The sequence below is a fragment of the Xiphophorus couchianus genome, chromosome 23 (genome assembly GCF_001444195.1).
Source record: "Xiphophorus couchianus chromosome 23, X_couchianus-1.0, whole genome shotgun sequence".
Classification (NCBI taxonomy): domain Eukaryota; kingdom Metazoa; phylum Chordata; class Actinopteri; order Cyprinodontiformes; family Poeciliidae; genus Xiphophorus; species Xiphophorus couchianus.
In genome coordinates, this window is record NC_040250.1 from 22,305,903 (window position 1) to 22,331,846 (window position 25,944).

Below are 25,944 nucleotides of genomic sequence, written 5' to 3' on the forward strand. Positions count from 1 at the left end.
AGTTACTGAAGGTGACACTGTGGACGTCTTCTAACTGAGGGCAGAAAGAACTTGCACGCGGAGAAGTACAATCCTTTTGTGCAAATTCAGAATCAGGACAGGTCTTCCTCAAATCTGATATGAGTAAGACCTGTTGTAGTTGTAGGTAATCCACCCATCTATTCTTTGCTTGAGTTTGTATTATAAACACCACACTGTTGCATGCACTTCACACGGAGAATGGTACAGAAATGCGTGTGCGTGTGCGTTCCGTTACTTCGACAGGTGTGGGAAAGACTGCCACGAGCCAAGCAGCAGGTGGAGAGGAGGAGGATTTTAATAGATTTAATCGTATCACTGTGTTTAGCAATCATTCTCCTGCCTTAGGCAAGGAGCTAAAGTAACACGGGAGTGATGGACGATGAGCTAGGGTAACCCTCAAACACTGAGAGGTCGGTTCATCCCTCCTGTGGATTAACCTCAACCACAACTGACACATTTTATGATTTGTGCCGTAAGCACTATAATTTTCTGCCACTTAAGTAAAACCTATGTAAACTCTCACAGGTGATGGCAGTTGTAAAGAAGTGAAAGTGCTGCTCGGCTGAGGGAAAAGGCCCAAAAAAGGAGGTGGGGGAAAATTCCAGGAGGTAAAAACATAAACGTGTCAAACGTTACTTTTCAGTCCAAAAAAAATGGGAGAGGTGGGATCATTCAGTGCAAACTGAACAACAGGTAAAACAATAAGGGAAGTCCCAAGGTACGGAGGTAAACCGACATGTGGGTTTGAGTAAAAATCTAAGTGACTTTGGCTTCGGGGAGTCAAGTCTCTTCTGTTTTATTGTTTACCTACAAACCCTCATCTACGACATCAGCCCGTCTCTAAGCTTTTCATCCTCTTCCAAGGTGTGATTAGCAGTTGGAAAATTTGCATCAGTTTTAAACTGCCTGAATAAGACGGCTCCGAGGGATTTCTGCTCTTAATCAAGTCACTGAGACTAAAGCTCTTAAAATGTTTGCACAAGGAGAGAGATCCCGCTGGATAAGTGGATGGCTGGGGATGGAGGGGAGCCCAGCTGTTCTTCATGCACCTATTGGTATTTGTCAGCACAAAGTCTGAACGTGATATGAGGAGAAACAACAAAACATAACAGAAGGTGGTGTATGTTCATTCTAAGACACAATATATATGAGAGAGAGCAAGAAAGAGGGAGAGAGAGGGATTTTTTTTTCTGAGCAGAAATTTTCTTTTCCATAGTGATTATTTTGCCCCTAACACTAATCACAGAAAAAAATCTTCATTGGAATTACACAATGAAAACGTTTTGATTGCTGACAAGCTTTTCTGTGTTCCCACTGGTAATTACTTTGTGTTTTTTTTTCTTTCTTTTTTTAGCGATGAACTCCATGGTTTTGAGATTGGAAGGTCTGTTCACTTCCCTCAACAGATTCTCTATGAGACTGGTAAAATAATAATAAAAAAATAATTTTAATCTAATTCTGCTAGGGGTCAGATTTGCGTTATATCAGCTCTTGACTAAGCCCCCTTGCAGATCTGTTTGTATTTGTAATTTGAGAAAAAAACCCCTCAAAAACCCACCTCTTCCAAAAAGAAAAGAAAACCATCCCTAGAGATATCAGGACATTTCTGCTGGGCTCTATTAGTAAACTGTCATTGGGTCACCCTTAGGTCTTTTAGCAGGATCTAAAATATATGATTCATATTTTCAAAATTTTTGGTGTTGGAATATTTCCTTAAAAACTCCTCCAATAAAAGATGATATGTTTATTTTAAGATTTTTTTCTCTTTCTTTCTTTTTTCTTTATTGCATTTGCTCTAGGGGATGTTGTATTTCAACATTCAGATATTTCTTATATCCCTCCTTTCTATCATTTGGGCATGAACAACTCAACTAGGCTGGCTTCCTTATAAGTTTAGACTTGAGAGAAAAATGGTCCTTAAACAAAGACCCCTACCCATCCATCTATCTATTAGCTTTTATACCTGTTGATCCCTGAGGCGTAGCTGAGGGGGTATACCACCTACCTTCAGTTATTGCTCAGTAAAAACAACTGTAAAAACCCAGGACAAGTCTTATCACAACCCCCACTGGCCCTGCAGACTACATTTAGTTATAAACACTGGAACAAAAACAAAAGACTTTCTCTTCTCTCTAAACGGAATGTAAATCTGGTTGCAAAGGGAAAAAAAACATACAGAATCAAATATTTCCATTTTGTAAAAACTTGGATAAAGCCAAAAATTCTCTTAGGCTGCTGGTACAAGTTTTTTTATTTTAAGTCCCACACTTTTATATTAGTGGTACATCAAGTAAAAAGGCTTGACTCATTAGAATGAGCTACATGAATTCATGTTTTTAAATTTCATATGGATTGTGTTATCTGTTTGACGGCAACTGTGCTGGAACATCTCTTTCTGTTTTTGCTGGAAATGTGGGTGTTGTCGAGAAATTGATTGATTTTAAATGGTTTTCTTTTTTTTTTTCCATGGCACAGTTTGACTCAGTACATTTCACACAGTTAAATCTGATGTGGGCAAAAACCCAACACCAGGAGAAAGCAGGAATCTGTGATCCATGCAAGCGAAACCTTGTCTCCGTTTTTGTTATTGTTTTGAAATCGGTTATGCAAATTTTAACAGGCTGACCTCCTTCCCCTGAGACATTTTGTCATTGGTTCCAAGATGGTAAATTCCACTTGCTTCACCTGAAAGACAAATTTTTTTTTTTCTTTCTCCTTCTTTCTTTTCTTCTTTTTTCCTTCTGTCTATCTTTCTGCCTTTCTTCTGCTCTGGCTTTCCTTCATTGTCTCTTCCTTCCTTGTGTTTAATGTAAATGTCGGTCTTGCTGCCTTTGTTTCAGGGTAAATAAAGGCCTAAGGGAGACATCAGTAAAAGGACTTTTGTTCTTATTTATGTACCACACATAGAGACGAGGCTCTGACCAAAATAAAACCAGATAAGATTATCTGATTTTGTTTTTTCCTCATCTTCAGCTCAGTGTAATTACTATTACAGCTGGCTGTGACCGACAGTGCTATTCATGACATAATTTTAAGCATCATAATGTGATCCTAGATATTTTATCTGGATGAATTATGTTTTCTGTTTCTGAAGTCTACAAAGGAGCCATAGGATGTCACTCAGATTGGAGGCTTAGTCAAGGTTTTCATAATTCATAAATAGGCCTAATTAATAATGAAGGCACTCTGCCTTTCTTCTTACAATTCTTTACAATTTGATCAATTTAAATTAGTTTTATGAGAAATGTTTTTCTCATAAAACTCACATGTTGGGGTCCTGTTCATTAAAAATTATACAGATAAATGCAGTCATGGTAAGAAAAAGCACTGTCTTTCAAGCCTTGGGTTTGACATATTAGCATATAAAACAGAAAATCGTAAAACTGTGAAAGACAACAGTCCGCCCTTGCTGCTTCCATTAGAATCACGAGAGAAAGCAGCAGCCAGCCGCTGTTAACCATGTTATAGTAGAAAACAAATTACAGTGTATGACTGTTTTCAATAAATTATTTGCCAATTATTTTTATGCACTCAAAGATTCAGACAACATAAAATAGAATAGAATAGAATAGAATAGAATAGAATAGAAAGTTGAGGCCATTTTTCCATACCTGAATAGATCTGGCCTATGAAAGCTCAGCATTGCTGTGACATTAATGACTCAATGCAATTGACTGTCAACTGTTGCTGTATTCTTCACTAGAAAGGTTTGCTGCAAGGTCAGGGAATTCTTGCACTTGGCTGAGTTTAGACATTTTTTAAGACTTTTTACCACTTTGAATAATAAACTGAACTTGACTACATTGTTCAAAAGACAGGATGAAATGCAATGGATGTAATTGACTATATACAGTAGGTGCCTATAATTGACAGCATATTCCTGTATATAATTTGGATTTTTTCTCTCTTTTTTTGCAAAGTGCCTGGAAACAACATAAATAAACAAAATTGAAGTATATCAAGATAATAAAGAGGATATTGCATAATACAGGCAAATGCAAAGTTGGTGTCTGAACTTTGCTGTCTAAATCCGTGTTAAAACACCCGGTACATAAGTTGTCTGTCCTTGTCACTAAAATGTACACACAGAGAACAGGAGGGCAAATGGTCTTAATGATCTTATTCAGAATGTTCTATGTATTGTGTATATACAGTAATACAATTATTTGTTATATATGTTATATATGTATAAAACTTGTGTAAGATCATTTTATGAACACATTTCCTATTTTTCTTTTATATTTGTATTTTGTTTAATCTCCTTAATTTCAAACATCGCCTTTATTGCTTATCTCCATTTTAAAGTTTTCATTCAGTCAGCAGTATCTCTGTATGGGACACCCACAGATTTCACTGTGTTGTGCTGAGGAGGGAAAAAAGCATGGGAATGTAGCTTTTCACCGTTTAAGAGAATCAGTTAACTATCCATCAACAAAGATCAGGTTACACTGACAAGTTGGTTCCACACTACTGGTCATTGCTTTCACTGACGGGGCATTTTTTTTTGTCGTTCTGTCAGTGTTTATGGTCTCACTTTCTTGATAGATTAATAGATATATTTATTTCTCCATAATTGCTTAATCCCCCTAGGGTTATTTTTAAAAAATATGAAAAGAAAGATGTATGTCAAAAAGATTTTATTAATGGTAAAAACACAATACACAGCATGAAGCCACACCCTATGAACTCCTTCTGTTTAACAAAACTTTTACAAACAAACCAACAATTAGGTAACAAACTAGAACAAGTGAACATACTTACAAAGTACAACTACCACCATTATATTACACTCCCAGACTGTAAATGAATCCGATTGTTGCAGTACTAAAAAGAATGACAGTCTCATTATTACTTGTTTATTATTTTGCGCGGGAACAACACAATCTTGACATCGCTGTAATTCAACTACCCCTCTGAATAAGCTGTCTGTCAGCGTTGAATGGCATAGTGTCAGCAGATTAGAGCTTCGTCAGCTAAAGTTGACACAGCTCTTGCAGAGATATATCTGAAATAAAAGCTGACAGGATCTGATAGCAAGGCAAGTCCCTTTTTTTATGGTTGGACAATGAAAGGCCAGTATGCCTGAATCAGCTTTTTTTGTGGGAATAGAGCGCCGTTTAGTATGCTCATGTGTTATAGCACTCTCACCTGTCTAAGTCAGCAAAAAAACATTATGTTTTGCCAAAACGAATACCAGACATTTGAAAGATCCTTCAACAGTCTTTCCTAAGACATCATTCCCTCCCCTTACGTCTCCTTAGACCTCTGTGCCGTCTCGATGATACATGATTCCAGTGGAGCTCAGAGTAGGATAGAAGTGCCCACTGGACCCAGTGTACTGGCTCAGAATGGGGCTAGAGTAACCTAAAGAAGAGTGGGACGGTGAGGATGTGAGCACAGAGGGAGCTTGTACCTGTGGTACCCACTCTGAGACACCTGAGTTGGGGGAATAGTTACTAAAGTTTCCTGGCTGGGTATGTCTATGCGGTCCATCTAGGGGAAGGTTAATCTGCAGCGGCCTGGTCAACCCATCTCCCCCAACCTCGTTTGTTGCTCCAGTAGAAACTGTAGACATTTCAGACAAGAAGCTGCTCAGGCATGGCGTGGGACCCGACAGTGAAGGGGAGGGGATTCTCTCCGGTGTCGGGGACATGGTAAGGGCAGGGTGTTTGGGGCTTCCCCTTTCACTGTCTCCTGACTCTGGAGGCCCTGAAGCGCCGTCACCACTGTTGAGGGAGTCAGACTTTCTCTTCCTTTTACGGCGAAAGTTTCCATTGTCAAACATCTTCTCACAGTTCGGGTCAAGTGTCCAGTAGTTGCCTTTACCTATTGGACAAGATGCAGTTTAGATTTGCATGACTCAAAATGCAAGACTCAGTCAAACACTTGCGGTTTAACGAACTCTATTCGAGTACAACAATAAAGACACAATTTGATCTGAGTGTGTTACCTGGATCGTCCTCATCTCTTGGCACTTTTTTGAAGCAGTCGTTGAGTGACAGGTTGTGTCTGATGGAATTCTGCCAGCCAGCTTTACTCTTGTTATAAAAAGGAAAGTTATCAGCAACGTACTGGTAAATCTGACTCAGTGTCAGTCTCTTGTCTGGTGCTCCATGGATAGCCATTGCAATCAGAGCAGAGTAGGAATAAGGTGGTCTGACCAGCTTCATCAGATCTTCTTGTGAGGGAAGTGAGAACCAGCTTAGTTCCCCCCCTGGACCACCGGGTCCAGCTGGTCCCAGGTAGGGTCTCTGCATGCCATAGTGCTGAGGTACAAACGGTGGGCCTGGATTTCCTGGTGGGCCATTGTTGGACAGGTACGAAGAGGAGTTGATCCCGGGGCTGTTGAACCAAAGGTACGGGTTTGGAGATGAGGTGGTGTAGTCACTCAGTTCATAGGAAGAAGGAGCTGTTCGCTGAGGACTCGGTAGGGATGGAGGAGGGTAGTAGCATTCACCGTACATGCTGAGCTCTGGAGGTTCCTGGCCTAAACTTGGAAACTGTGGACCACAACGAGGAGGTGACTGGTTCTGGGTCTCAAATGAAGACATCATCAAGTTTCTTTCCACCTCTTACCCTCTTCTGATCTGTTTGTTGTTGTCCTTCCTCTTCGCCTAAAATTACTGACAGTTGTGCCAGTTCCTGAAAGACTTTCTTTTTCAGTTCTCACTGAAGTATTGACTAGTCATCAAAATAGGCTTTTCTTAGTTTTAAAGTTGAGGACTGTTCTTCTCCGATCCTTCCTTGTCTGCTTGTCCTTGCTCTATGTCAAGGTGTCACCTGTCACAAGGTCTATATCTTCTCATTTGGCCCGCCCCAGTGTGTCTTGATTGGTGCTTTTTCTAAGGTGAGAAGCCTATGGGTTTCACTCTTCTTTTTTTCTGTTGTCAGCTAATTCAATCCCCTGAGGGGGTTTTGTTCACTCTCACTTAAATAATTTTCCACTCAATTTGATGGTCTGGCATAAACTCATGTCAGATTTTTTTTCTTTTGTGCACACAGTAGGCTATAATACACTAAGAAATTTACAAGTTGAAAACAACAGTTTATTTAAAAAAAAGGTGTTTATAATAAAACTTCTGTATTTTTATTGGGGGGTTTTTTCCATACAAATACGGTATATTCCCATGTTTTTTATGTATATGATGTTTTTTCAGCACTTTAATCTAAATGATCAGATTTACAAAACATGCACAGACTAATGGTTAACATAGACATATAATGCAAAATAAAATAAAAAGAAACAGGGAAGGCAGGTAATATCAGTTAAGCTGAAGGCTTTGGCTTTGTGCTAGTTGGAAGCTCCCTAAATCAAATTTTGTGTTGGACCCCAACTCAATTTTTCATCAAAATAAGAAAAGCATGAAAAAGTAAATTGTTTAACATGTTTGTAATGTGATTTTCCTTTTCCCAAGAGGTCAGAGGTAACAAACACTTGCTTTATACATGAATCAATTTGTAAATAAAAATTTTAGAATTTCTAAAGCGGGACTTTAATTGACGTTTCATCAACGCATATTTTAGCATTTAATAGCTTGACATTTAATTCCCTTTTAAGGCTGGCAACGTGTTGGGCCGAAAAACAAAGAAGCTGGAAGTGCGCACGCTCATTATTAACTAGCCGAGAACGTTCTCTCTGAGCTCCGAACCGGTTTTCGACGGTGAGTTTTAAATTCTGGATAAACTAATAAACAGTATTAAATCTTAAGTAATGGAATAACCCCCCAAAAATAAGCTTCAGTCCGAAATTCTCGTGTTTTGTCATGCCTTTAAACTTCCCCGTTTTACCCGCAGCTGCTGCCGTGCTAGCTTAAAAGTTGCTAACCCAACGGTCTTAACGGTTATCTCTCGGAGCGCGATATTAAAAAAAAGCGCGACTCATTAATTACACTAATGACTATAACTTTACTGCGACGTCTTTCTGTGGTTTATTTAAAAGTAACGACATAAGTTATGTCTGTAAACCAGTGCTGCCCGTACATAATATAGATGGAGGATTCGTCATGTCCCATGGTGCCTTCACGGAGCAGCACCTACATGTATGAACTGAATAAGGATTTGGAGAGAGTGATTGAGGATGTTGAGAACATATCAGGTGTGTAGCCGTTGTATTTAATCGCATTGCTCTGCCACTCATATTGTTACAGCTGGTTGCGCCATAATGGGGGGGAGAAAAAAGTTCCATTAATTTAACGGCGTGTGTTTATACATCTGTGTCCGCCCGCAGTGCAGCTGACCTGGATGGCTTATGACATGGTGACGCTGCGAACGGGTTTCGAGGGGGAAGCGTGTATGCGGGAGCTGGAGGAGGCGCACAGCAGATGCAGGGCGGCTGTCTTTGGGGAAGCTGAACCGCAGCCGCAGATGGAAGCTGGTGCTGAGAAAGCTGACTCATCACAAAGTCAAACTGTAGATTAAGTCGTATTAAATTATACCCTGATTTATTGCTTCCATGTTAAAGTGCAGTTTTGTTTGCTTGCTTTATGTTAATATTGATATCTGTGACTTAATTTTCATGAGTTTATCAAGTTTTAAACTGTTCTATTCTGTTTGTATGCATACTTTAAATAAAGAAGCTAATATATATTACAAGGTGATCTGTCATTTTTTAATCACTGACTTGAATTTTTTTTTTTTTTACAAAATTAAATCAAAATGTATATTCTGATACTTATAATACATTTACAATTAAGTTTCAATTTGGTCAAAGTTTTTTTTTTTTTTTTTTACATTTGTACAACAATCGCAGCACAGTAACATTACTTTTAACATTGGCAGTGGTTAATCTCTTATGCCAGACTGGTGTGTGCACTTAGTTTGCATCAAATGTTCTCTTGTAGCTTTTTTCAGATGGAAAACGCAGAGAAGGAAGAAGAACAAGCTACTACCCCTGTCAGCACTGCTCTGGAAAACATCCTGAGAGGTTTAGACTTGCTGTCGAACAACATGGATCAATTGGCATGTATGTTTTAACTTTTTATCCCCTCAGTTTACATTTTCCCCAAAAAGTCTAAAGACATCTGCTCTTCCAGGTCTGAGAATGTGATACACTTGGAATAATACAGCGGTTTTTAGATTTTCTTGTAGATATAGATGTCGGCAGTCCAAATTGGCATTAATTTGACAGCACTGTCTGTCAGAACATGAGTTGCTGATGTGTAGATAGGGGTAACTGAAGGATTTTCACGCAGATGGCTGTCTTGTCAGTCGCTCTGACGTTGTTGCAACTTAAATTCTGCCTCAGGTGATGGTTGTGGTTAAGTTGGCAGTCACAGCAGCATGCTCTTTTTTTATCACGCTCACTTATAGCCATCAGCTCCTTTAAGCGTCACAGATTCAAAGTGGAATTTTCTAACTATGCTTGGATGCTTGGACTTGTGATGGTGTGTTTGGTTTTGTCTCTTTATGACAAATAATTGTTTTTGGATTTTCTAATACTTGCTAATTAATTATTTTGTCATATACATTGCCCTGCAGAAGTTCTAATATCTCTTGTGTTGTTCTACATTTTGTCACCTTACACCACATTAAACCTATTGCATTTATTTTTTTTATTAATAATAGTGACATAGATTAATAATAGTGCTGTGCATTTGTATTCAGCCTCCCTGGGTGAATACTTTGTAGAATTCCATCCTGCTGAAATCACGGCAGCAAGTTTTCAGTGAGTGTTATTACCAGCGTTGCACATACCGAGGCTGACATATCTAATTCTTTTTCTTTGTATTGGATGGAGAACATCTGTTAGCAGCAAGTTTTAGGCTTTCCCACAGATTTTTTTTAAATCTAGTTTCAGGTCTGGATCTCAACTAAGATGTACTAACAGATGGAAATGCTTTGATCTGGACCCTCTGGCTTTATATTTTGAGCCAGCTTGGAAAGTAAACCAAATTGTTTTTCAGTCTCTAATATGGTTTCTTCCATAACTGCTTTTTATTAAGGTCCATCCATCTTTCCATCAAGTATGATCAGTTTCCCTATCCTTGCTGCCAGTACCATGTTTCCTAGTGGGAATGGTGTGTTTATAACTATGTGCACTGTGCAGTTTTTTGCCACACAAGGTTTTGCATATAGGTCAAAAGTCCATCCAACCAGAACACCATCTTTCACATGTTTTTCTGTGTTCGCTGCATGGCTTGTGTCCAACTCTAAGTCTTATGCCTTTCTTTCAGCAATGACTTTCTTATCCCCACTCTTAAATAAAACTTAAGACAAATAATTGCGACATCTGTTAGCAGATTCTCCCACTTGAGTTGTGTAACTCTGCAGATAAGCTATGCAAAATTTTATTTAACAGAATATAGATGTGCTACCTTGTGTTGATCTATCACATAAAGTTCCATAGTTACTGGTAAGGCTGCGACAAAAGATCAATAAAAAATGCAGGGTGAGTAAATGGTTTAGCATGACACTATACTTTTAAAACTTTTTTTTTTGTCAAGTCAAATCTTAAATTCCTTAGACCTTCTTAGACATGATTATATGTGCATGTGTTGCTTTTTCTGTGCAAGCTCATTTGTTTGTACCCGTCTGTATACAAAAGCATCATCCACTGTAAGTCACACTGACAAGGAAGTAACAAGTGATCAGAAAGATGTCAGCGAGCAAATGAAGTCCAGCAAATCTGAGTCATGCAGACATGACAGCCTGATGCAGTTTGTAATTGAAGGAGGGAATAAAAAGATACACTGTGTATACAATTACATTTTTCCCTACGCGGATTGTTTTAGCTGCAATAGCAGTTGCCATTGACCCGAGGCTACAGTGACAAATGATACTGGGTTTCTCTCTGCAGTGCGAACCCATCTGAAGCAATGCGATCTGATCATCTCTGTTAGCCACCCTGACAAAAAGGCATTTCTCCAAAGAAAATCCCAGAGGCGGTGAAGCAGCAGCAGACCGGACTTTGAGCCTAACCTGAGGCGTGAGGAGCAGAGGTAATCTGGGTGGAAAAAAGTGCATAATTGGAAAAAAAACAAACTTCAACACATAAGTCAAATGAAGGGTACTCACTTCTGTTTCTTAAGAGAAACAGAAGTGAGTATGTAATATGAGAATTACATAACAATGACCTTTTGAGATTTTGAATATTGTGACATTTGTTTCAGAGGTTATTAAAACATCTAAGAAAAGCAACACGCATTCAAAAATTTGCATGCATGGAAGACAGAAACATATGCGAGCACTCACATTAAGTCTGCTGCTGGCGTGGTCAGAGTCCCGCAGGGTGCAGCAGACAGCACTGCGGCTGCTCCTGAGAGCACTGGTCTGTGGCGTCTCTGAGCAGCAGCGGGGTGTTCATGTGATGGATAATCATCTCCTTCACCCTGAGGAAACTCTAAAGCACAACAGCACACACTGAAAATGACGGGGACCTAATGACGCAGCGGGGCACAAGTCGGCATCACACATTCCCTGAGCTGTGCCACGATATGTGAACTTTTCAGTGAAATGAAAGAAAGCACTTCTTTTTTTTATTTTTTATTTTTATGTAGGTTCACAGTGCATCTTAGCTCACCTTCGAGTTGTTTGTGCCATTTCCGAGAAAATGGAAGTCATTTTGTCTCTGGATCTTAATGTTGAAAATCTTGCCTTGATTTAGCAGCATCAGAGTGTAGGGATGTGCTGAGCCTTGTGAGCTGTCCCTCACTAAGAATGCTCCATCCTTCAATAGATGAAACCACACAGTCATGAAATTGCTTGTTTTTCATGTCTCGCTGAAATGTGTGCATCTCTCTGTGTGTCTGAATATTTTATCAACAGAGAAAATGATGCAGCATCAAACCTTGTTCACCTCCCTGAGAGAAACTTCAGCCTGTTCTCGAGTTATCTTTCCCTTGTACCAGCTGGGATCCAAACTCTGGATTCACAGTGAGAGAAAAGCCACAGTAAAACACAAACATTTTTTTTAGATTTCTGCTTGATATTTTTGCAGTAGTAGAGACAGAATATGTAGCATGTATAATGACAGCAACCTGACTTGTTAATGCAAAGGTGTTTTTAAGTTCTGTATCAGACTCGGAAAAGGTTTTTGGTGTTGTATTGTACAACATCTGCTGTGCCATCTGCTGTTTTGACACTGAAAATGCACTTGTTGTGTAACTAACTTCAATATAAATCACTGCTGTTTTACCTGTACATGTTGCTTATTGACATGTCCTGTTGTTCTTATTGATTGGTTTGACAGAACGTCTGATATTGGTACAGGAACATGTGGAGTTATATTATTTGCCCTTTAAAAGAAGAAGTAAAAACAAATGAACAGAAAAAAAGATGAGGACAGATAATTAACTTTAACAAAGAAACCCCAATAATTCTTTTTAGGTTATTTTACCTGTTAGACACACGGAGCTGCGGGACTGTTGGTAGTGGGCGCCTCCTGGACAGTGAGCCAGCATCCAAAGCAACACTGCCCTCTGCTGGATAATTATAGGTAATGTGAAATATAATGAAATGCTTTAGCAACATGGAAACTTTCTTTTATGAACTGTACATACTTAAGCGTGAAAAGGCTCTCTGGGGAACCGGAGCTTTTTCCGGCTTCTTATTTGCGGCCAGTTGAAAATTAGATGAGTGAGCTGAAATGAGGAATGACAAACATTATTTGGCTTTGAAGTAAACGCAATCAAAGTTTCTGTGCTCTCATCACATTTCTCCTCATAGAAGCTTTTCATTACCTGTGGGAAGGCAGGGAACTTTAGACACCCTCTGGGGTTCAGGCAGTGAAAAGACTGGATGAAGCCTGTGAGCTTCTCTTTCTTTGGCTTTATGCAGATTATCTGCTGTGAGTGGATTAGTAAGAGGAACGACGTAGTTTCCATCTCCTGCGTCCTCGTTAAACTCCTCATAGTCACTTTCACTGTCCTAGTCAGAGGAAAGAGATCTATATGCATTTAAAGTTTGATCATGCTAATTATATTTCACCTCTTTGTGTCACATGGAAAATTTGGTAACACTTTATTTGACGGGGTGTGCATAAGAGTGACATGACACTGCCATAAATGTGATTTAACACCTGTCATGAACATGAAGGAGTCTTTATGAATGTTGTCATGAAGTGTCATTCGGTAAATAATGACATTTTTAATGCAAAGCTGCATTGAAAGTCCATTAAAAGTGCCAGTGTTGCATTAAAGTGTCATTATTTACAAAATAATGCAAAGTTGGGACTTTTAATGGACTTTCAATTCATCTTTTAAAGCAGCTTACAATAAATGTGTCATTATTTACCGAATGACACTTCATGACAACAGTGATAGACATTCATAAAGACTCCATCGTGTTCATGACAGGTTTTATGTCATGTTCATGTTATGTCATGTTATGCACGCCCCATCAAAGAAAGTGTTGCCGAAATTGTATTAAATGCTTAAATGTAATATTTGTTTTTTTGTAACTAAAACAAACAAAACAAAACTACATACTGTTTCACTTACAAGCTCATCACAGACTTTTTCACCACGCACTGTAAAAATGAACATTTATTTGATTGTTATCAAATTCCAGAAAATACGGTTGATTGATTTTATTTGCAAAGTTTAAGGAATGGGTTTTTACCTTCTGTCAAATGATTGCTTTTCTTAGATCTGCACATTAAATAAAGGTGAGTTCTTTTTGTTGTTGTTAGATTCGATTTCAGATTACATAAATAACATCTCTTTACTTACTTGGAACCAAAATACTTCCTCCTTTCTTGCCTATTGAGATCTCTTTGAACTTTTGCCAGTATTCTGCAAACCATGAGAGCCAAACAAACAGTATAATATCAACAGTTTAAACTTGTTACACTACAGCCTGTTCTGATTCTAGTTAAATAACATTTATGCCAAACTCACGGAACGTAGGTGATTGGGAACACATGAAGATCACACTGGATCATATGCTAAAGGAGTTGCATATTTTTGAAATAAGAAAGTCTGTTACTCATTAAGATAATTACTCAGAATGTTGAAGACCATGAGAGCTGAAAACTAACTCACCAGAAATTGTGCTCCAGTAATGCCCCTCTTCAACACTACATTGTCACAGCCGAATAACTTGAGCTGAGAAAACAAAAACGTATGTTTGATGAAGCACTAAGTAAAGGTTTTAACATATGTTTCTATGCTAATTTTGGACTGAAAATAAAACTACCTTTCTCATATGGGGCATTCTTCAATAAACTGCAATGCAATGCAATGACGAAACGACTTCTGCTTTTTGCATTGTAAGGTTTGCCATCATTTCCAGAAAATGAATTGTCTTTAATATCTTAGAATTGCATAAATGCAACGTTAAAAACAACATACGACACAATACGATATGTCATTGCACCTTATAAAAGAATCGAAACCTTTACAGCATTCAGTCAAATTGAACATCATGAAGTATGAGCACTTTTATTAAAGCAGTGGTGTAGCATTTGCCAAGCCAGTCATGCTCAAGCATGTCTTAATACCATGGAGAGAAGACTCACTGAACACACAACTGTTTCTGCCCATGTTACTGCTAAAGTTATTTCTAAAATAACATCAAATGTATTGTTTTAAAGTAAAAGGAATAAATGAGACATTCAACTGCAAAATATGTTGCTTGTTAAAACACACAGAAAATTAGCCAATCGCATAGGAGCAACTCGTTACTTTTATCTCGATTTTGGTAAAGACAATTTGCTGAAGTTAAAACCAAGCATCAAAATAGGGACTAAAAGTAACTTTAAGTGACCTTGAACATACGTAGATGAGAGAACGGTAACATTTTGTCAAATAACTCACTGCACATCAATCATTCGCTATCACAGCAGAAGAGCACTACAGATACCACACCAAAGAAAAACAAACTGAAGGTACAGTTTGCGTAAACTCACTAAGATTGGATTAAAACTGTTTGGAAAAACACCTCTGGGTTGATGTGTCAATATTTTAGATGTCACAAGCAGCAGAACCATCCTGCCTTGTATCAGTAGTTTAGGATTGTGGTGGTAGTATAATAGAGATGAAAATTGTTTCTGGACAAACCGTGGGTGCAGTTGTAACCACTGAGCATTGTTTGTCACATCCCATCTGAATATTGTTGGTGACCAAGACCATCCCTTTATGGCCATCTTGTTCCCACCTTTGGGATTTGCAGGTTTGTGTCTTGGATGTATAGCCAACTAATCAGCTAATGATGATTTGACTTCAAAACAAACCAAAAACTGTGAAGGAATGTTTCTGACTTCTTCGTCAATCTGTGCCATCAACAATAAGGGTGGTATTACAGGTAAAGGGGATTAAACTTGATGCTAGAAAAATGTCCCCAATAAAGTGGCCTATGTAGTTGCCTGTCTTCTCTGGTGGAAAAATGCTAACTACTATTTGCTGAAGTCACACCATCCCATATTTAAGTTACAGAACCTCAAAGGTCGCAGGTAAGTTGTAGTGAATCAAAATAAGCATTTATCATTGGGGTGGAACAATCTAAATGAGGTAAAGGTGCAAGATGTAAGAATGATTACTATTTACAAGAAAATTCAGATTATTTCTGTTAAAGATAGTTTCACAAGCCTTTAAAATTTGCTGTATCTTTTATAAACACCCATTTTGGCTTTGTGTGACTTCTAAATAAACACCCACCTCATATGTAGCTTGTTTGAAACATTCCAGAGATCAGTTAACTCATTTATTGTGATGTATAAACAAATTCAACACTTTGTGACACACTAGTTGATATGCTAAATTCACCTAGCTTCAGTAGGTATTTCAAGTAATAGACTGTAAAAATATTGTAAAACATTAGAGCATAACTGCTGAATGAAGTGCAAAGGTTTACTTTCTTACGCTTGAATCAACTCACCTGTCTCATGTAGTCTGCTAACTTTTTTGGCTCCCACGCCATCACGTCGTCTTTAATGGGACCTTCGGTTAAACTCATCTTTGTTTCTTATTAGCAGATTAGCAACAAATGAAGGTTGCTGGGTTGTCTCCACATTACAAAAGACCTAACCATAAAGACTAATACTTCAGAAGTACCTTCTCTGCCAAAGAGACTTTTGACATCCTGTTCTTACCTCTGGTCTAATTAAAGAATGTTTCAGTGGTCATAAAGGCCTATCTTTAGGACAGTTAGTTATTGCAAAGTGTGATGCCTCTAAACACAAAGCCTGCTGATTTCCTCTTGCATGCTAGTATACCCTGTAATAAGTTTGCTAGTTCTGCAAGCACTTTAACAACAGGCATTTAATCTACAAATTTTTTAAACAAGTATAGAACTGGTCAGGTTTAAATAAACTGTGAATCGTCAAGCTCTTTGATTATGCTTTTCCTACACAGAGCAAAGTGTGTTTCCTACACACTTGTTCTGTGTAGGAAACAGAGCAAGCGTTTCCCTTCTTTGAAAGAAAGAAACTCTTTTCTACACTTTGTGTAGGAAGGAGTGCGTTTCCTACACACTTTGCTCAGACATTTAAAATAGCATCCTGTCATTTTATATTACCAGAGCAAAGTATAATTTTAAGTTTAATTTAAGGGTAATAACCTTTACTACAAATCTATTTTGCTAAAATAGAATATCTCAACATGGACGATTTTCAGATATAGGCATTTTATATTAAAATATACACCTTTTAATACTTTTTATGGAGTCAGTCATAAAAAGTATTTATGACTTTTTATAATACAGTAATTAAAAAGCAAACAAGGCACCACTTAAAGTAGCATGCATTCTTTCTGTTCTAGGGTTCTATGTGTCAAAACATGCTAATGAAATCCTTACCATGTCTTATTGTTTTGTCGATGCAACCCTATAACTTCTTACAACATATATTCTTTAAAAAACACTGCCAAGTTACCAACAAATGACATCCTGTCACTGAGCAGTTCTATGAATCACCTTTATCTTGCTTTGTCACTTTTATTGTGAAACCCATAAACATTCAGTGCAACCAGTTACCATCCGAAGTAACAAATTTGTAAACAGAGTGCACTTCTGTGTAATTTAATCTCAGTGTATATCCAGCTGTTCAAGTAAATGCCTCAGAAGTGCCATAGAGAACATTCGTGAACAAACAGCATCACAAACACCAAGAAACACACCAGAAAGGACAGGAAATGCAGAGACGTTAAAGCCAGGCATAAGGTTTTATAACATCAGAATATGTGAACATCTCACAGAGCACTGCTTTGTCCATAACCTGGACTATGAAAGAGTATGGCACATTGCAAGGGCTCTTCATGTTTGAACTTTTTTGCCTATATACAAGTGCTCTGTGTAGGAAAACTAACACAATGCAACATGGTGGTAGCAGCGTCATGCTGTCTTAAACAGGCCAAGGTAGCTACTTAGTTGATGGGAGGAAGAATAAAGTTAAATACGGAGACGTCTTTAGGGAACACATAGGGTTTTTTTCCCGGTAATACAGCAACTCTAAATATAGAACCAGAACCACAATGGAATAGAAAGATGATTTAAGGCAGATTTATGCGTTAGGATTAGATCTAGAACTAAATTCAGTTGGATATTTGTGGCAGTGTTTGAACACTGATGTTTGCAGATTGACTACATCCAATCTAACTGAGTTTGAACTATTTTGCAAAGATGAACGGACAAAAGTTCAGTCTCTACATGCGAAAAGCTGGAATGCATAACCTACAAATGTTACAATCTGAAGCAGAACTGAACATGCTTGCTCACAGGAGTGGACAAGCATGTTCAGTTATGCTTCAGAACTGTTAAGAGCTTGTTTGTGTTAGGAGCATGTTCAAAGCCCAGTTCAGCGTGCTTTTAATTAGCTTTTCACAAATACGTGTTTATAAGGAAGGATTAACTGCAAGTTGTCTGGAATACCCATGTGCAAACTGACATGGGAAATAAAATAAATGTCATTTCCTAAGACCATTGTTCAGATTCTTTCATCGCATTGCGTCAAATTGATGTAACTCACTTTTCATACATTAAATTTCCTTTTAAACTTTCAGTAGGCATGCCTGTGTTAAATAAGGGCCTTAAAATGACATATGTTGTCAGTTTGAGGATTTATATTTATTCTTTGACCTGGTAAAGATCTAAATACATTTTTGCCTTACACAGAGACTTACAAAACCTTCAAGCTTAAATAGTCAATTAGGTTTTTTCTTTCTAAATTGTAACACATTGTGTTCAACGTTGTCTCGCAGCAGCAACTCCGCCCTGCGTCAGCCCCCCTGGTATCTCACACCCAGGTGACAGGGGAGGGCAGCTGGAAGAAGGGGTGATCAATCACTCTTAGATTGTCACAGACCCCCAGGCTTGCCTGGATGAATACATGAGTAGCCCAGGGGGGTCCCAGTGGGAGATCCCCAGCAACCTCCCTCCCTGTTTTCCTCTTCTGTCCAGATTAGGAAACACACACCCCCACAAAAGCTGGGTACTCTGGATGAGGCAGGGAATACAGCAATTAAAAAGCAAACAAGGCACCACTTAAAGTAAAGTGTTTGTGAAATTAATTTAGAAAGTCCAAATTGCTTGAGAAGTGGCTTTGCAATGGGGAGTCATTGGTCAACTCTCCAGAAATTAAACTTTTTGTGAAAATAAAAAGATTCATTAGCATCTTGTTTTTTTTATTTTTATCAGAGCCATAAAATACTTGGTGGAGTGCTGGGTTTAGGTGCACTGGTCTGTATCGTCATTATTACTCAACAGGGCAGCATGGAATATATAAGGCACATTCAAGAGTTTGATGTTGATTAAGATACAGATGGTGACGGTGCTGTTTGAACACATTTTGCCAAATAAAAAAAGATATATTTTGATTAAATTAAAACAGTTTCTTTGCTTTCTTATCTTGTATTACCTTATTAACATTGAAACCTAATATCTGTACCCACAGTCTATTTAGATTTTAGCCTGTAAAGAGTATAGAAGCCCTTTAACCAGCCTAATTTCTGGTAAAGTTCCACAACCCTCTAATGCCCTCTAGGCACAGTCCCCTGAAGACTGCAATATCCTTGCCATCTCTCCTTTGAATAAGAACCTGGCAGATTTATGACACACCCAGCTGTGAGGAAGATTTTTAGAGTTCCAGGGGGTCAAGAAAAGGAAACAAATGAAAGGCTCATTCAGGCCAGTGGGCAGAGAAAACAACCCCCTTAGACCTAATTATCTTCAAATTAAAACATTAGAAATATTTGAAATTCTTTTTTTTGATTAGAAAGCAAGTGTTGCAAATATCTACAATGCAATAAATTAATGCCAACTAATGCAGCCTGTGTAAAAACATTTTTGTTTAACCCACAATGTATTTGACAGACTAGGTGTTGCCTGTGGGATATCCCTCAAAGAAGCCAGTTCTGAGAGGCAGAAGTGGTAGAATTCCTTCTACTTCTTGCTGGAAAGCATTCCCTAATTTGTCTTTGAATGTAGTCAATACACATTGACATCAAAGTGATAGTGGATCAGCGCTGGATCAACACCTTGGCTAGGTGTTGATCTGCTGCGTGTTGACTGTGTAATCCTCTCTTTAAGTGGATTCAGTCCATTCTTATTGTAATATGTTAGTTCGATGCAGTAGCGAAGGAATGTATTAAGTAATGTATTTATTTATGAAATCAACTGGACTTTTTAAGAGATTTTTATTAAAGAAAGAAAACAAAACAACAAAATGTATGCGCAAAGGAAACACGGACATTGATTAATAGAAAGTGCAGCTATACAGACAAAAATACAAATATTTACAAACTCATATTTTTCATTTGGGTCCACGGTACCTCCGCCAGACAACATACCCGTCCCCGGCTTCCCTCTTTGCACACACATGCTTGACTATGACCTGAGAGCAATCCTCGCAATTCACCCTGCAGCACCAGTGGAACTTGCAGTTGCAGCTGCTCACCACCTCCGCGCGCCTCTCTTCCACTCTCAGGCCGCACTCGTGGCACAGCCGGCGGCAGCTCCGGCGCTCCCACTGGGTCAGCCCGGCTCCGTGTTGCAGACACTCCCTGCCCTCCGTGCCGTGGAGCCCCACGCTGGCGTTCCTCCTACAGTAGTCGGGCGAGTCCTCCAGGTAGATGAGCTCTGTCTGGGCAACACCGCCAAACGCGTCCACGATGGCACCCCGGCTGTCGGCGCTGTTTCCGGCTCTCACGCGCCTCTTGTCCGTGTCCAGCTTTTGCGCCTGGGTGTATTTGATCTTCAAGTAATTGCCGATTTCTCTAAAATCGGACAACTGCGTCCAGCACGTTTGCAGGCTGCAGCTCTCTGACATGCCGTGGCACCTGCAGATGCGTTTCGTCGTTGCCTTCACGGCCTGTGGGAAAATAGAGTTGATCGGCGCATTTACCTTAAATTGGAAATATCCGCTTAAACAGGACGTACTTGCCGTCCTGCCGCGTTGTTGTGCAAATTTACTGCGGCTCTTGAGTCCTGGCCTGTCTCCTGTGCATCCACGTACTGTTTGGAAATCTTTTCACCAAAATCCAAGTTGTCACTGCAGCCACCCCATAACCAACCGCGGCCACCTGCTTGCAGAGAAATCAAGTGAAACGCACTGATTTTACCGCTATTTTAGATCACATTTCGTGGACCTCACCAGTTTTCCCATTATTGGAGACATCGCAGCCACAGTTTTCAAGGTCTCCCAGGCTGCAGTTCCTGCTCAGAGTGTACATGACTCCAGCAGCACTGATGGCATGGACGAAAGATGTTTCTCTGGTGGCTAAATAAATAGACATGGTTACAATGCCAGCAACTCTTCCTTAAATGAATGCCGAAATTAGCCAGAAATTGTACGGTGAGAACAGGCACTGTACAGTTGCACTTTTGCATCCTTTATCGTCAAGAATTTTGAAAGCATCTGGGAAATAACTACAGCCTACCTCTTCTCAGAGCTTTGGGATGGGTTTCGCTGTCGGGGCAGTTCCATCTGTCCCACGCAAACTGGTGTTTGCACTCCTCAATTCCATTGTGCGTGCCCACCTGCACGCTTTTTGCATAGGTGAGGTAGGCCTGTCAAAAAGACCATTTTGTTCATGAGGTGTTCCTGAAATAACAATTAAAGCTGTACATTTTTGTTTACCTTTGGTCCTGTCATTAGGAAGTTACTGGCCACCCTGAGAGAGAAAATAAAGACATTACTTTGCCCCCCCTTTTTCCGTTATCCCTGTTCTAAATAAGAATCACACATTATGATTGATGTCTTACCAGGCGTGACCCATGTCCATTTTTAGATGGAGAAACAGAATCCAAAAAATTAAATGGGCCATTTTCATTTGCAGCACAATCCTATAGGAGAGCTTTGAAATTTGGATCCGCGTGCCGCAAATTTTCACTTTATTCCAACAAGGCACACATGGAAGACTTCTTCTTTGTTCCTCTGGTCCCGGGGAAGCTGATTGGGTGTCTTGGATCAGGAAACGCCTTTATGCGCACTTCAAAAGGGTGACCCACTCTTGCCCGAGGCTGCAGGACACCAATATACAAACTGTGGAATCAAAATGTAACATCTGACAGAAGTGAACTGAGTCTTGCAGGTTGCACAAAATATTTATTATACAAAAATGTATAATTTCTTACAAAAACTTAAAAACCAAACGTGGGTTCCCAAATTCTGCGTGAAGCTTTTGCAGATTCTGGTTTTTAATAAAATGTTTTATATATAAATTCCAATCAAAAATGGAGAAAGTGCAATAACAGGCGTCTGCTTATGTCTCATTTCCGAATCCAAATAATATATCCACTATGCAAAAAAGTCGCTGATAAATCCATAATGCTTAAGTAATCACATGTTCATGGGTAAATGGCAGTCACTGTCGGCGCGTCACAGGTTTGCGCTTGGTTTTATTGTGGCGTTTCCCTGAGCCGTCTTTACCCGCGCAGTAATATTTAGTGACAACCTGCGTGCATTTTTCACACTTGACTGTGCAGCACCAGTGAAATTTGCAGTTGCAGCTGCTGACCACCTCGGTGCGTCTCTTCACCACTCTGAGGCCGCATTCGTAGCACAGCCGGCGGCAGCTCCTCCTCTCCCTCTGGGACACGTTCCTGATGCCCTTCAGGCACTCCCGCCCCTCTGTGCCTTGCAGTCCCAGACTCAGGTTCTTGATACAGTAATTTGGGGAATCCTCCAGATATACGAGCTCCGCTTTGGAGATGCTCCTAAAGGCGTGCGCTATGGCTCTCCTGCTGTCCGCGCTATTGCCCGCTCTCATTGGCTTCTTGTCCATCTCCAGCTTCCTGGCGTGCTGGTGCTTCATCCTCAGGTAGCTCCCCACCTCCCTGAAGTCGGCCAGCTGCATCCAGCAGGTTTGGATGCTGCAACTTCCAGACACCCCATGACATTTGCAGGCTCTCCTCATGGTTGCTATGACCGCCTGTCAACAGAAACAGAGTATTGACGTGGATTACGCACAATCTAAAATCTTTGTATATGCATAAACGCCAAATTTCAAACTATCTCAGCAAATCTTACCAGTCTTCCCGCCTCGTTGTTATGGAGGTTGACTGCTGCGCGTGCATCATGCCCATCTTCCAGGGCATCCACAAACTGTCGGGAGATCTTTTCTCCGAACTCTATGTTGTCACTACAACCTCCCCAAATCCATCCTCTGCCTCCTAAAGCCACAAACATAAACAAACAGATTATCATACCATGTCAAGTACATGTTTTTTTTAATTACTTTTGCTTAATGATAAATAGATATATATTCGGACCTGTCTGGCCAATCCTTGAGTCATCGCAGCCGCAGCTCTCAAAGTCCCCCAAACTACAATTCTTGGTGAGCGTGTACATCACTCCAGCTGCGCTGATGGCGTGCACAAACGAGGTCTCTCTTGTGGCTGCAATATGTGATAGACACAGATCAGTTAAGAGACTTTACTTGGATACGTAATTTGGTTTCATAAATGCGTAAAAGCTCATTTCGCACAAGGTGGCGTGAGCGCACACCCATGAAATTCAAATATATGATTTCATTCCGATATATACATTTTAATTAGTTATAAGTGCGGGTGGATATTATGAGACGTACCAATTCGGAGGCTGTTAAGTGTGGATAGCTTAAGTGTGCTTTCTGGACAGTTCCACTTCTCCCAAGCGAATTGGTGTTTGCACTCTCGTATTCCTCTCTGTGCGCCCATCTGTACACTGCTGGCGTAGGTAAGAAACGCCTTGAGAGAGAGAGATGAGTGTTTTTTTTTTCTTTTATAATCACTACCAACAAAAAATGTTAAACATTCCTAAAATTACAGTATTTTGTACAAGAGACAGCCGTGTAATTACCTTTGGACCAGTCATAAGAAAATTATTCACTGTCCTGTGGGGAGAAAACAAATATATATATATACGTTAATGCATGAGATTCGAAAAGCCAATAGAACATAATGTAAAATGAACCAAAAGTAACGGACTTACCAAGTGGAAGCAAGCTGAAAGAGACAGAGTGTGGACAAGGCCATGGCTGAGAGGATATCCAGTTGCGCCATGGCAGATCTTTTGCTTGTGTTCCAAATGTATGTACCGGGAGGAAATAAGACGGCTAATGGTGCTGCTTCCCTGCTCTGACTATACTTATATGCTCCTACGCGGCTGATTGAAAGATTTGTCCTGCAGGTAACGTCTCGCTGTGAAAATGCGTCAATGACGAGCTGAATTGCCGCGTCCCATTGACAAACAGGAGCCGTCGGCGCATGAGTTGCACTTCAAAGAAGTTGCGCAGACTGTTAAACAGCCCCTCATTCACCTGACGCTCCCAGGCTCCGATCCCTATATGCTTTTCCCACGAATACAAGCTTATGAATGTATAATTAAGCCGGAGCACAAGTTCTCATGAATCGCTAAATACAACTATAAATGCAAGCATGACAATGTTATTTCAGGGCCGCAGAATTCTGAAACTGGAGCGTAGCATAACATTAAATAAAAACATACCATGTTGAGCACCTTCATCCCAAAAAAAGAAGAAGAAAAAAAGAAACTGCCTACAATAATTATATCTGTTCATATTACTGAGGGACAGTGCTGTGTTCATGAAATGTTTGGGAAATGGGACCGGTGTCCCATGGGCGGACACCCTGGTATTGCAAAGCCGTAAAGCTTTTCAGACTGGACGCCATGTAGTCATGTAAATACCGCCTGACACGTTGGCGAAATTGACATGGTCGTGATAATGGGATAATAGATGATTCCCTAGGAAACAACTCGGTGTGAAAAAAGTCTGGAATTTACAGGAGCATAAACATTTGTTTTTAACGTTGAAATGCTCCAGTGTGGTTATTTTATTGGACTTGATCTAATTCGACCTTTTCTTTTCTTTACAAAAAAAAAATGCAACAATAACAAATTAGCATTTTCAATATGAATGGATGGATAATCCATTTAGTCCTACGTCTAATTGTCCTAATTACGCACGATCATTCTCCTCTTCAGCACTCATCCCGACAGTTTCTGCCATTCCACAAACTTTTACTTAATGCGAGCGACGTCTAAGCCAGTGATTAACGTTACACGTCTCCCATTAAATCTCTTCTAAAACACTCAAAATCCCTTAATACAACAATCCACTCATCGCGCTGGACAATAGGGGAGGCGATTGGGACGGCCGAGGGCGAAGATAATCCTTTCTAATTAGATATCACCCACATTCATTTTCGTGGATGACTGAAACCAGGAGCCCTCCGTGATTTGCGCTTAACGAAGAGCGTTTAAGAATTTAAATGAGTCAATAATAACAGACAATAGTTGTTTTTTTAGTGCTGAGTGGCTCAGAAACATCGAAACTATCAACAAGAAATGAAGTGGCCGTCAAATATTATTACCTGTTTTTAGCCTTTTATCGGGTTGTTCTCGAGGAGACCAGCCACGACATTGTTAACATCAACATGCATAACTTAATTAATAGAGAATAGAGCTATTATGGGTTTTAAAGGTTTGGCATTGTTTCTTGAATACACGTTGAAGATGTGATATTTTAACACATCTCGCACACATTAGACCATTCGGGCAGCGTTGATTTATGCTTTGGAGAGTGAGGTGAGAGAACTGGAGCAATAAAGGCCCAGGAGGTGACAGTTCTGACAGGCCGAGTTTAGGTGACAGGAGTGGAGACGCCATCCCGGAGATGTGGGGGTGGTGGTTGGTCATGGCAGGTGATCTTTAACTAAATGACCCAATGTAATGGCTAGATTTGCTATAACTGAATTCTGTAGTAGGCTGTTTGCGTCTCATCATAAGATAATGTTTGGATTATAGATTTACTGGTGATTTTATCAATCTTGATCTACTTCAATCAGTGTAATCCCGATGCTTCTTATCTTCTAGCTATCAAGGCTTTTCAGTTCGCTGTTCTCATCCTCAATTGCTTTCCATGGGATTATTATTATTATTGTCCACCAGTGGTAATATTTTATTGTCATATAAAAGAACATCAATAATTTTAATGACTTAATTTTCCCTCACATCCATTTTTGAATAACATCCATACAAGTACTTTTTCTGATGTTAATATGTCAGAAGACATGTCATGAGAATGTTTGTAACTTTGTAGAGCCGTAAGGCAATATGGAAAATAATCAGAAAACTCGGAAAAATATTTTACAGTTTGTCTTGCATCTTGGTGACATTTGTTGTAATGTGGTATTATATAAATAGAACAGAATTGAATTTAACTTTTTTTTCATGTCAGTGTACATTATTCATAAAGACTTGAAAAGTTGAACTTTTTGAGCAGTTCCACAGTTCCACTTTTAAATCTGTAAACACACCGCTCTGCAATGACTCAGGAGCATTTTTAAAAACCATTGTTACTGGAAACAATTTGTCATTGCACCTTTATTTTTTAGAAATGATTCACACCTTCTCTTTGTAGGTTGTAGTCTGCTTAGGCTCAACTGAGAAAAATATATAAAAGCAATCTGTTTAGTGAAAGCACATATATGATCAGTATTTTTTGAGAACCAGATGCATTGTGTAAAGGAGCAGAAAGAAAGCTTGATGTC

The 25,944-nt window shown here is 39.5% G+C and overlaps 5 protein-coding genes across 6 annotated transcripts; 1 reads left to right on the plus strand and 4 right to left on the minus strand.

Annotated features, from left to right (window-relative positions):
* Positions 1–4,641: 4,641 nt before the first annotated feature.
* foxi3b (forkhead box I3b) lies at positions 4,642–7,402 on the minus strand. Its single transcript, XM_028008086.1, has 2 exons — positions 5,972–7,402; positions 4,642–5,847 (listed from the first exon to the last, which is right to left on the minus strand). Exons 1-2 carry the CDS (start codon positions 6,573–6,575, stop codon positions 5,279–5,281), a joined length of 1,173 nt encoding a protein of 390 aa, XP_027863887.1. The 5' UTR covers positions 6,576–7,402; the 3' UTR covers positions 4,642–5,278.
* A 186-nt stretch (positions 7,403–7,588) lies between these two features.
* On the plus strand, positions 7,589–8,608 carry syce3 (synaptonemal complex central element protein 3). Its single transcript, XM_028008088.1, has 3 exons — positions 7,589–7,682; positions 8,011–8,116; positions 8,249–8,608. The coding sequence occupies exons 2-3, from the start codon at positions 8,011–8,013 to the stop codon at positions 8,437–8,439; spliced, it is 297 nt and encodes a 98-aa protein (XP_027863889.1). The 5' UTR covers positions 7,589–7,682; the 3' UTR covers positions 8,440–8,608.
* A 984-nt stretch (positions 8,609–9,592) lies between these two features.
* lcp2b (lymphocyte cytosolic protein 2b) lies at positions 9,593–16,190 on the minus strand. The gene is made up of 14 exons (XM_028008087.1): positions 15,835–16,190; positions 14,001–14,063; positions 13,857–13,903; positions 13,689–13,751; positions 13,579–13,607; positions 13,458–13,486; positions 12,699–12,885; positions 12,519–12,599; positions 12,356–12,440; positions 12,155–12,254; positions 11,807–11,881; positions 11,540–11,686; positions 11,212–11,359; positions 9,593–10,963 (listed from the first exon to the last, which is right to left on the minus strand). The coding sequence occupies exons 1-13, from the start codon at positions 15,910–15,912 to the stop codon at positions 11,234–11,236; spliced, it is 1,110 nt and encodes a 369-aa protein (XP_027863888.1). The 5' UTR covers positions 15,913–16,190; the 3' UTR covers positions 9,593–10,963; positions 11,212–11,233.
* A 3,360-nt stretch (positions 16,191–19,550) lies between these two features.
* On the minus strand, positions 19,551–21,357 carry LOC114138845 (protein Wnt-8a-like). The gene is made up of 6 exons (XM_028008279.1): positions 21,154–21,357; positions 21,029–21,062; positions 20,829–20,958; positions 20,543–20,668; positions 20,329–20,471; positions 19,551–20,260 (listed from the first exon to the last, which is right to left on the minus strand). The coding sequence occupies exons 1-6, from the start codon at positions 21,219–21,221 to the stop codon at positions 19,703–19,705; spliced, it is 1,059 nt and encodes a 352-aa protein (XP_027864080.1). The 5' UTR covers positions 21,222–21,357; the 3' UTR covers positions 19,551–19,702.
* A 137-nt stretch (positions 21,358–21,494) lies between these two features.
* Positions 21,495–23,879, minus strand: LOC114138809 (protein Wnt-8a-like). 2 transcript variants are annotated; one of them, XM_028008232.1, is made up of 6 exons: positions 23,363–23,879; positions 23,231–23,264; positions 22,980–23,118; positions 22,663–22,788; positions 22,421–22,563; positions 21,495–22,322 (listed from the first exon to the last, which is right to left on the minus strand). In XM_028008232.1, exons 1-6 carry the CDS (start codon positions 23,431–23,433, stop codon positions 21,756–21,758), a joined length of 1,080 nt encoding a protein of 359 aa, XP_027864033.1. In that variant the 5' UTR covers positions 23,434–23,879; the 3' UTR covers positions 21,495–21,755. The 2 variants fall into 2 exon arrangements, with proteins under 2 accessions (XP_027864033.1, XP_027864032.1); XM_028008231.1 differs by having other exon boundaries at positions 23,231–23,879.
* Positions 23,880–25,944: the final 2,065 nt, after the last annotated feature.